The sequence below is a fragment of the Marmota flaviventris genome, chromosome 8, assembly GCF_047511675.1.
Source record: "Marmota flaviventris isolate mMarFla1 chromosome 8, mMarFla1.hap1, whole genome shotgun sequence".
In the NCBI taxonomy this organism is placed as follows: domain Eukaryota; kingdom Metazoa; phylum Chordata; class Mammalia; order Rodentia; family Sciuridae; genus Marmota; species Marmota flaviventris.
In genome coordinates, this window is record NC_092505.1 from 79,771,468 (window position 1) to 79,782,948 (window position 11,481).

At 31.7% G+C, this 11,481-nt stretch overlaps 1 protein-coding gene across 1 annotated transcript; it reads right to left on the reverse strand.

The window, feature by feature from the left end:
• Positions 1 to 9,787: 9,787 nt before the first annotated feature.
• Positions 9,788 to 10,756, reverse strand: LOC114098989 (olfactory receptor 5K3-like). Its single transcript, XM_027943199.2, has one exon. The coding sequence runs from the start codon at positions 10,754 to 10,756 to the stop codon at positions 9,788 to 9,790; it is 969 nt and encodes a 322-aa protein (XP_027799000.2).
• Between the last annotated feature and the right edge of the window lie 725 nt (positions 10,757 to 11,481).

Here is an 11,481-nt window from a genome sequence, read left to right on the forward strand (position 1 = left end):
TGAACAGAGATTTCATCCATGGTCACAGGATTCCATCAGACTGGGCTTGAGATGAAGCAAAACATAAGTGCATGTAGAAGAAAGCTGCCCACCTTATTGAATCTGGAAAGTTGGAGAGAGAAGGAAGGAAGGATGAAAAAGGAGGGGAGAGAGAGAGAGAGAGAGAGAGAATATGAGAATGAACATGAGGATTTTTGTTTTCCAGTGACCAATTTCATCCAGAAATGCAGCACCTGCCTACAAATAATTAATTCATCAAATGGATGAACCCACTTATTAGGTTTCAGCTCTAATAATTTAATCATTTAAAATAAACAATCCTGCATTGCCACATGAGCTTTTAGGGGAATATCTCATATCTAAACCATAACATTATGGCACTGGTTCCCAAAACTTCTGTCCATCTCACAATGCAAATGCATTCAGTCCATCTCCAAGAATTCTCATAATCTTAAGAATTCCAATACCACCCAAAGTGCAGGTTGAAAGCTTACTCTGAGACTGAAGGAAAATTTTTGGCTGTGAGACACTGAAAAAAATCATAGGACGTTATATACATCCAATGTATAATGAATGGCACAGAGTAAGCATTGCTATTCCAAAGGAGAGGAATAGGGCCATGGATGCAATCAAAGCAATCCATATAGGCAAACAAGTCCTGTAGCCCCACCTCCAGCATCTGGGGCACATGGTAGCAAAATGTGGTCTTCAAAGGGCTTAGGGAACCCCTTCCCTATGTCCTAGCCAGTTGCAGCCCACATGTCCTTTTACTTAGGGTGGATCTGTCCATAGCATGCTAAATTTCCTTATGAATCCCCTTCTCAGGCTTCTCAAAAGCAACATACCTCATAAAATAACTTTAAATCAATATTTTCAATAATACCAAGGGGGGAATTATTCTCCAAGTGCCATATATCTAGAGAATGGTAATATATGTATAAATAATCAGGAAAATTGAAAGTCACCATTATAACATCAACAGTAATCATTGATGGAGATGAGATACTTAGTTATATAAAAATTTAAGTGTAAATTTGCTACTTGTGTACTCTCATATTTCATCACACCCAATATTTTTAAGTTATTGGTTGGGTGTTGAAATAATTCCACACATTCTTTGATATTAAAGGATAGAGCATAAGTACACTTCTTGGAGTGAAACCTAGATTTAGTGGCTTGTTTCTAATGCATGGCATATGAATAGGAGAAAGTGTTACCTATACAGTGTTGAAAGCCATCAGATCTCACCTTCACCAAGAGACACTGGTTTACATCATCAGTAACAAGGCAGGTTGATATCTAGCACACCCTGATATGATACAATGAGAAGAACACTTTAATTCTGTGTCATTCCTCTTCAAATTCCCTAGAAAAAAGACTTGTCATGAGCTGTAAAACACTATACAAAACACCTATAGATACTGCTTGTAAATTGTCAAGCTCATGAATAAGAAAGAAAGACCAAAAAGCATCACAGATTGTAAGAAACTCAGGAGATCTGACAACATGGTGCCAATGGGAATCCTGTTTGGGTCACAAAATGGAAAGAAGAACTTAATGGAAAAAATACTGAAATAAAAAAAACAGTTTAATTAATAGCATTATATCAATTTCCTGTCTTAATTGTGAAAAGTGTGCCATGATTATGTAAGATATTCATAATTAAGGAATTATATGAAGTGTATAATTCTCCTGTACTATCCTTGTAAGTTCTTGTAATCTAATACCATCAATAATAATAAAGCTTGGGGGCCGGGGATGTGGCTCAAGCGGTAGCGCCCTCTCCTGGCATTGCGTGCGGCCCAGGTTCAATCCTCAGCACCACATACAAACAAAGATGTTGTGTCCGCCGAAAACTAAAGGAAATAAATATCAAAAACTCTCTCTCTCTCTCTCTCTCTCTCTCTCTCTCTCTCTCTCTCTCTCTCTCTAAAAAAAAATAATAAAGCTAATGAATAGTAAAAAACCAGTGAAAGAGATGAAAAGGGAGTAGTAAAGGAAAATAACTCCCTCAATTGCCATATATGTACTAGTAGTAGTCAAATATGGAGAGAGCTAAAGTTAAGGACCTAATTGCCGTATAGTGGTCAAATAATATTAATAGAAGACAAAACAAAAGTAGCACCATAAATGCAGATAAGAGCAATTGCATGTATAATAAAAATATTAACACAGCCAACTAAAACAAAAGTGCAAACCATCGAAATACCAAGTAAAAAGAACCATATCAATAAGGAGACAGTAAATATAACATGATGCAGTTTGTAAACATTAAATGGAAAAAATCATCATGGTGAGACCAAATTCATTCATCATGTTACTGTAAATATGTTATTAACTTAAATATTATAAGATTCTCAGATTTTTTAAAAAATGAAAACCTATATTTTATATTATGATACATACTATATGTAATAAGAACAATAGATCCTGGATTTTATTTAGGTTTTCACACACACAGAAAAAAAAATGTATGTATATGTGTGTGTATATATACATGCATATATATATATATATATATATATATATATATATATGTATGTATATGTATATATATACATATATATACACACACATATACATATAAAATATGTGTGTATATGTATAAATTTAAATTGTCTACAAATAAAGGGACCAGTAGGGATATTTCAGGAAAAATATTAGCAAGAATTTCAATATTCATGCATAAATAAAGTTAAATAAACACATAACAGACTACTATATATTTTTACAAAGGGGTCAATGGCATTTTACCAGATTTACCACTGTTACAGAATGATTTACAGAATGATGTTGCAAAGTTTTAAAAAGCAATGCCAAAATGTCTAAACACCTCCCTCCCTCCCTCATGAGCAGTTGAGTAAAAAGTTATATAAGAGTGTGCATATATTCATGCATTGTTTGTTTGTTTACTTATTTTTTAAATAAACAGAAAATATAGACCAGAAAACACTAAAAATTATTATGTATAAGATCTCTTTGGAAAATGTCTAATTACAATCCTGAACAGAAATTGCAGTGCCTTGAATTATATTTCTTATGTTAGAGAATGGTAAACTTTTAGAGACTACTGGGATCATATCAGAAAGATTCTGGACAAAAAGATTCCAGAAGAAAGTGTTTGGGAGGAGTTCCCACTGGTGAAAGAGTAATAATGATAATTTACTTAAGCTAAGAAAATATGTTAAAAACTGAGTTCATAATGATGACTTAAAAATATTAAAGATTTTCATGGGACATTCACAAATAAACTTACTCTGAACACTGGATTTATATATTCTAATTTTTCTAAGTGAAAAGTATTTATTTTGTACCCTGAGGTTTTTTTCTCAATAAGAAAGTAAAGCTTTAAATATTTAGAGGGAGAGACTAACAGAGAGAGAAAGGAAGAAAGGGAGATTAAGAGCATAATACAGAAGAAAGGAAAAAGAAAGAAAGATAAAAATAAAGAAATAAAGGGAAAGGAAATAAAGGAGGGAGAGAGAATTAGAGGAAGAAAGAAAATAAAGAAAAAAATTTTAAAAAATTTAAAAAAAGGAAGGACAAAGAATGGAATTAAGGAAGGAGGGTGTAAAAGCAAGAAAAGGTGAAGAAAAACAATGAAAGCAAAGATAAAATGCCAAGCTAAGAAAACTGAGAAGAAAAAGACTAAGGAAAGAAATAAACCATCACTATCTTGAAAACTAAATGAAAAAAAAATCAAAAATATACATTCTGAAATTTAATAAAGTTCCAAATAAGAAAAGTTTCCTGAAAATCATTAGGGACAACAGTATAATGGAAAACAGAACATGTAATTCCTTAAAAGTAACACAGCTGTCTAGAATATAAATAAAGAATGTGCTCACATTTTAGTAAAACATTATTTCAGCTCTATGATTCTGAGAAAACCATTCCAGTAGGTAGAATCTACCATTACAGCAGGGAGGGGCAATGTTTAGGGGAAATTCAAGAGTCATTTTGATCCTGCTAAATTTGAGTTGTTTTTGAGACATTCAAGTTACCATGTGAAAAATGCAGTTAAGATAAAGAGTCTGGAAATTAGGTGAGTTAACCCAGCTATAAATATATATTCTGGACCATCTTGTATAAAGATATTAAAAGTCATGAACTAGAGTAAATTATACTCCATGAATGATTGGTCATGTCAAAATGAACCCCACTAGTATGAATTACTATAATGCAGTAATAAAAACATTGAAAAATAAAGTCACCTAGAACTAAAGAATAGGAAAATTGATATTTTCTGGATCCTTAATAACAGAATGTATTAGAAGCAAAAGCATCTTCCCTAGTCATGTCACGTTATATTGTAGTTTTGTTGTTTGTTTTTAAGTGTCTCTCTTATTTCTCAGGACAAAAGTGAATGCACTGGGACTGTTTGGTTTTGGCTATGCAAGACTAGAAATAAACTTATCTGTGTATAACTACACATGTGATTGTATCAGTATGTACATACAAACGGAGGCATGAGTGAGTAAGTAAGGGAAGAGCTGGTTAGTAAATGCTTCTGGAACTAATGGCTGGTCCAAAACCACATTTTAATTCTTACTTTACAACATTCCAAAACAAATTTTATCTACTTCAATTCTATACATTAAATTCAAGTTATGAAAAAATAAAAAAAATTGTTAATAACATCTCTCTCAATGTGGGGTGAGGGCTTATAAATTTTGCAGTAATGGAAAAGATAAATATGTACTCAACTGTCCCAGGATCAATAAACAGTACTTTTATTCTTGTTGAATTTTGATTCCCTTCTTATTTTTTGTTGCAATTTACTTTGAATAATCTGATTTGTTACATTCTTATGTGTATCAATTCTTGATTTAAAACCAGAGTGTTTTAATTATTCAAACTTTATCATATATTTTAATATATAATGTATTTACTATTTCTTTTATTTATTTTTCTAGAAATATCTAAAATTTAACAAAAAGCTACGTGTATAACGAGAACTGTAATGCATTCTGCTGTTGTGTATTTAAAAAATAAATAAAATCAATTAAAAAAAGAAAAAGTTTTGAATCATTCTCCAGAATTCCAAAGCAATATTTTGATGCTTAACTGAATTATAAACAAAATAATCCACAGATTATTATAATTCAAATAAAATAATACATAATTCAAATAAAATATCATATTCAATATATACTAAGCATATACTAAATTAGTTCTAAGATGAATCAACAGTCAATGAACCTACATAACAATACTGTTCATTTCAAAAGGCCAGCAGAAAGGATTTTGAAAGCTTTCATCATACTGAAATGATAAGTGCTTGAGGAGATAGTTTTTTTGGTTTTTTTTTCCACCTGGTTTAAGCATTATCCTGTGTACAGGGTAAAACAAGTTTGTAATTTCATTCTTTTGAATATGTATACCCAATTTTCCCAGTACCATTTATTGAAGAAGATTTACAAATGTCCAGTAGTACCTGACTATTGCATGATTAGCCATCAAAAACATGATATATATATATATCACATAAGTACATTAGTACGTATTACATAGGTGTGGATATAAATTTTTCATGTCAATGTATAATTTGGTTTAAATATATCTACAAATTAAACAAATTCAGTTTTAAAATTTCAACTGGCTTATATTCAGCATTTCTGAATCAGGCAGCCTTCAGAATCAGAATCAATTCCAAGAACTCTTGGGCTGTAATGTGGCCAAGCATTTTTGGACAGAAAACAAAACAAATATGTAAAGACAGGCTAATTAGTTACAATTTACTGCTTTGTTTCATTTTATTCAGCTGGACAACTGTAACTGAAGCTCTGCTGCTGAAATTGACTAAGAATCAGCTGCTGGTTACAAGGACATACTCCTAAAGTAGGCTTTCATTTGGTTTACATACTAGATTAGGTTGAAGTTCATTACATAAGGACTCAGAGGCAGAGGTATCCTCAGACATAAATTTAATTTAACTCAAGTATATTATGTGTATAAATATGCACAAGTATACACAATATATGTAAAAAATATGTATATGTGCATCACATGTGTATATTTATTATATTTATGCATACATTTTACATGTGTGTATAAATATTTTGAGATGAATAAATGTAAACAGGTGACAATCACTTAATTCATTAATTGGCTAAAAATGCATGTGAGTTTTAGCTGCATTGCTAAATCTTTTTTTTTTTTTTTTGAAATTTTTCAAAATAAATATGGGGGTAACTGTAAATGAGTGGCATCATTCTTGAATATCTGCCCACTTAAACGCTTAGATTCTTAAACACTTCTCTGTTATTGATTTGGACTTCATGGTATTTCTTTTATGATTTAATGGTTTAGACTATAGATTCTGAATTCAGATAGCCTGTATTAGATTTCTGTACTTTGCCATTGCATTTCTGTGGACAAATTGAGATCTCTCTTAATTTTTTATTGTGGGGTTATTGAAACTGAAAAATAGTAATGAGAGTAAAAGACTTAAAAGATGTGTTGAATGATGAAATAGATACCACTAAAAAGTATTTGTAAGCTAAAAGTGTATGAGGATTAACTTAGATATAAAGGGACATTATAAGAAAGAGACATGAATTAGCAATTAACATTTAATCATTTGCAAATAAAACACCTTTCCCAAAACAAGCCTGCATACTAGTATCTATTGTATTATATAACCAGAAGGGATGGCTTAGGCCAGATATTTTTATGTCTGTTTATCTGTGAATACTTCAGCTGTTGCTTTATTTCAGTGTTGAGCACATGCCTAGGCTGATTGTTTTTTGGAGATAAAATGGAAAGAGACTCTGACAGTTTTCACATCCATACACCTTGATATTCAGAGAGACCAAGATGATATTTTTTTGTATGGATCTCTTTTAGAATAAAGCAAACTTATTCCCCAGACACTGACCATAAATAAGTCACAACTCTTCCATCAACAGATGTCTGGGATTAGTGTTTATAAGGTTTAGGAGTTGTTGATAAAGAAATATATAACAAAAATCATGGTATTACTGGAAAAGGGAAAGAAATCAAGGCAACTGAATATATCCATTAAAATAGTGTGTACTCTATTCAATTCAGAGCTTCTCAAACATTCTGGTCTCTGCATGTTTTCACTAAAAATGTATTTAAGTCTCTAAAAATAGTAGATTGTATCTATTAGTATTTAACATATTAGATATTGGATTTTTGTCTTACTATCCCCACACAATTCACATATTTTCATGTACAGACGTCTGGTATTCAAGGTTGCTATGGATTAAGGCTGGGTAATAAAGAAATACTCAGTAAAAATCATGGTATTAGTAGGAAAGGGAAATAAAGAAATGGATGTAATTCTGACAACTCAAAATGTCCATTAAAACAGAGTGTATAATCAGGTATGGTCATGCACAAGAGGCAGCAGGATCATAATTCAGAGCCGGCCTTAGCAACTTAGGGAAGCCTTAAGAAACTTAGTGAAACCCTGTCTCAAGATAAAAAATAAAAAGGGCTGGGCATGTGGCTCAGTGGTTCAATCTCTGGTACAAAATAAAATAAAACACTGCAGTGTGTGTATTTATAGATGCACATAGCATAATTTTGTCAAATTCATTATGCAAATAGTGGCCAAATTATGTTATGTACATATGTAAATATAACACAGTGCATTTCACCTGTATGTTTATCTATAAAGCACTAATCATAAATAAAGAAATGAGTGAAAGGAAGACCAGTAGAGCAGAGGAAGGAGGAGGGAGGGAAAATTGTGGCCACCAGGTACTGAATAAAATAAATTAAATTTCATTTATGTATTTTTGTAGAAATAGACTCAACAATTATGTAGAACTACAATTCACTAACAAGGGATAAAATAGAGTGTGTACAACATGCATAGAATTTTCAAATGTTTTGGCCCCTGGAGGTTTTTTTTTTAATAGTCTGAAAAATCTATTTAAGACCCTTAAAAGCCATTGTTGTAGGTTGTATTTATCTGTATTAACCAGATTAGAAATTAAACCTGAAAGAAATGAAAGAAAGTTACTAACATTCAAACGTAAAATAATTGTACACTAAGTAACAAAATTACAATAAGAACTTCAAAGGAAATACTTACTGAATGACCAAATACACCAGGGACTGTTTGAGAACTAGTAATATAAAATCAGATGTGATTTGGTGGGTGCAGAGAAGAAGATGTTATTTCATTTATTTTCCCACAGTAGCAATATACAATATGATTTTTTTCTTTAAATTCTGTCTATATGTGTGTACCCCTACCCTTTCTGAGCCTATTCTCATTCCCATATTCTCACCTAGCAAGTGAATTACTGAAACTAGGCTCATTCCAGTCTCTTTCCAATCAATTGCCAAACTAATTTTTTGAAAGATAGAATCATATTGCTTTGCTGCTAGGAAGATGATAAAGTCTTAGCCTCAGAACCAACTCAGATTCTTTAGGGTGGCATTTAATTCTCTCTGGAATCTGATCCACTTCTACCCTTACTTTCCCACACTCATTCTCTCCTACTTTTGCCACTTTGTTGAATCTATCCCATGGTTCACCTGCATTTCCCATTCCCAGTGACACATTCACTTTTATACACAATGACTTTGGTCATGATAATTTATGTTTTGCTCTAACTGTCAAAATAGTTTTCATCTTTAAATGAACAGTTTACTTCTGTTGTTACTTATATCTAAATACCACAGGTAATACAACCTCCATTTCCTAAAACCCAAGCATGTGGAGAAAAGGCAGTACTGATTCACACTCCAGTTCCCTCTGACTTAACTGAATGTGAGGTTGGGCAAGTTACATAAATGAAATTTAATTTACTTTATTCAGTACCTGGTGGTCCCAATGAGGTTCTCATTTTTAAAAAAAGCATAAAAAGAATGCCTAATTAGTTCATATATAATATACGTGAAATATCTAGATTAGGTTCTAGTAGACAGCACAATTTAATAAATCATTTTTTGAACTTTTACATTTAATTGAATAACAAATATTTTGTTTAAAGCATTAGGATTTTTGTTATTTTTCTGCCTATAATACTTGAACAACATCTTCATCTTTTGTTAATACTATGAACAGATCAATATTTTTCATTGGAATCAGTCCATGTTTTGGTACTCCTAATGAAAAACAAAACAAGTAATAATATCAGGAAGAAAAGTCCTAATTTAATTAAAACTCAATTTAATTAAGACTAATTACATTGCCATCTATAGTGGAAAATAAACAAATTACAAGAAAAATTAAAATATATAGATTTCATTATGAATAGCATCATTTAAAGCCACAGGTTGATTGACCATAATATACAGATAGTATTTAGTGTAAAAATGACTAACAATATGAAACTATTCTTCATGAGAAAATACTCTGCATAAATAATCTAAGGAAAGGACCAAATTCAAGTTGAAAATCAAATTCAAACAGTTTACTTCCCACAGATGGAGTTGCTTCTGGAATGATTAATATTTGTGAACTAAAAATAAGCCTGAAATTGCAAGATTATATTTTGGGACTTGAGAAATTTAAATATTAAGTGGGGACTACTTTTATGCATACTGACTTTTGTCCCAGCATTTTTGAATTTGTTTTTGAAAATTGTGACAACTTACACTTTGGCATTAATGGATAATTATTCAGTTCACTCCTAATGAATCTCACTGCCTTAGATTTTGAAGTATGTTTTAGCACAATTTGTCATCTACAAACGTATTTGATAAAAATACAATCATGTTTAAATAATTTACTATTTTGATTACAAAGTGCCCATTTCCACTTTCTCAGTATTTGTAGGTTTTCAAATACATTAAGTTGAAATCAATTTTCCATGGGAAATTGTTGTTTTACAATATTACAAAATTGTCTTTTATTCATAATTCTTTTCATAACATTTATTACTTCCTTATTTCTTAGACTATAAATGAAAGGATTTAATAAAGGAATAACTAGAGTATAAAAAATTGCAACAGGTATATCTTTATCCCCTTCATTAAGTGAATTTGGTCGAGTATACATGAAAAGAAGAGAACCATAGAATATGGAAACAGAAAGAAAGTGGGATACACAAGTAGATAGAGCTTTGCCCCTTCCTTCTTTAGATTTCATTGTAAATATAGTGAAAAGGATATAGAAATAAGAGATTAGGACAATAGTAATTGTAAGTATCAGAACTGACCCTGCCAAGATAATTATCATCAATTTGTTGATATAAGGGTCAACACAGGAGAGTCTGTATATTGGAAGGACATCACAAAAGAAGTGATTGATTTGATGAGACCCACAGAAAGTTAACCTAAATAAAAGTCCTACATGAACAATGGGATGCAGGTTTCCAGCTATGTAGGCTCCTGTGGTCATCTGAATGCAGAGCTTCTTTGACATCACGGTGTGGTACTGCAGTGGTCTGCATATTGCCACATAGCGATCATAAGCCATTGCTGCCAGAAGAAAGCAGTCTGCAGTCTCAGCAAGACAGAGAAAATAAAACTGTGCCATGCATTCATAGAGGGAAATCCTTCTGTCCTCAGAAAAGAAGTTCTCTAGCATCTTGGGAGTGATGGCACAGGAACAGCAGGAATCCATGAGAGCCAGGTTGCCCAGGAAGATGTACATGGGTGTGTGGAGACAGCGCTCCATGTAAATTAAGGCCACCAACCCTAGATTCCCCACCATGGTGACCAAATAGATGCCAAAGAACACCACAAACAGAAGGGTCTTCATGTCTGGGTGGTCTGTAAACCCGATGAGAATAAATTCAGTTGTAAATGATTGGTTGTCCTCAGTCATGTCTATCTTTTTTGTTGAGATAGAAGTTAAGTAGATATAAGCTCCTAACAGAGAACATACAATTTTTCATTCAGTTTTTCTTTTAATGAGAGGAGTTCTTCAAGCATCCCCTCCTGTCTATGATTTACAGCTTTATTTACTTCTAAGAGTTCTTGTTGCCTTAAAATGTCTGTATCTCTGACCTCAAGCTATGACTCTAAACATTTATAAGAATGTTTTGATTAGTTCAGGGAGGATACTAAAAATGAAAATGTTTTATCTTCTCACATTTCTGCAATGAAGCATAAAATTTAGGGTAGCAGTATTTGAACCATTGATCCCCCCAAATTTTGATGCTGTATATATATTTTTTAAATTTTTCTAGTTGTCAATGGACCTTTATTTTATTGATTTATATGCGGTGCTGAGAATTGAACCCATTGTCTCACAGATATTGGGCAAGCACTGTATTACTGAGCCACAATCCCAGCCTAATGTTGTATATTTTTAAGTTCTCTAAAATAATTTTAAAATAGATTTTACTATCATATGTATTTTATGTGAGAAAACTATTTATATATGTTATCCAAGAGAAGTGAATGTTATTTAAAAGCATATTACAGATGTATTAACTTTATATATTACAAATTGCATAAAGATCACTAACAACCAAGGAAGGTGTTATTCATCTTATTGAAAATTATCTTAGAAAGGCTAAAGAAATAAATGTCCACAGAATATCAATT

What these genes read in the sequence shown, in the direction of transcription:
- LOC114098989 (XM_027943199.2), bottom strand. Translation starts at nt 10,756, where the DNA reads ATGACTGAGGACAACCAATCATTTACAACTGAATTTATTCTCATCGGG.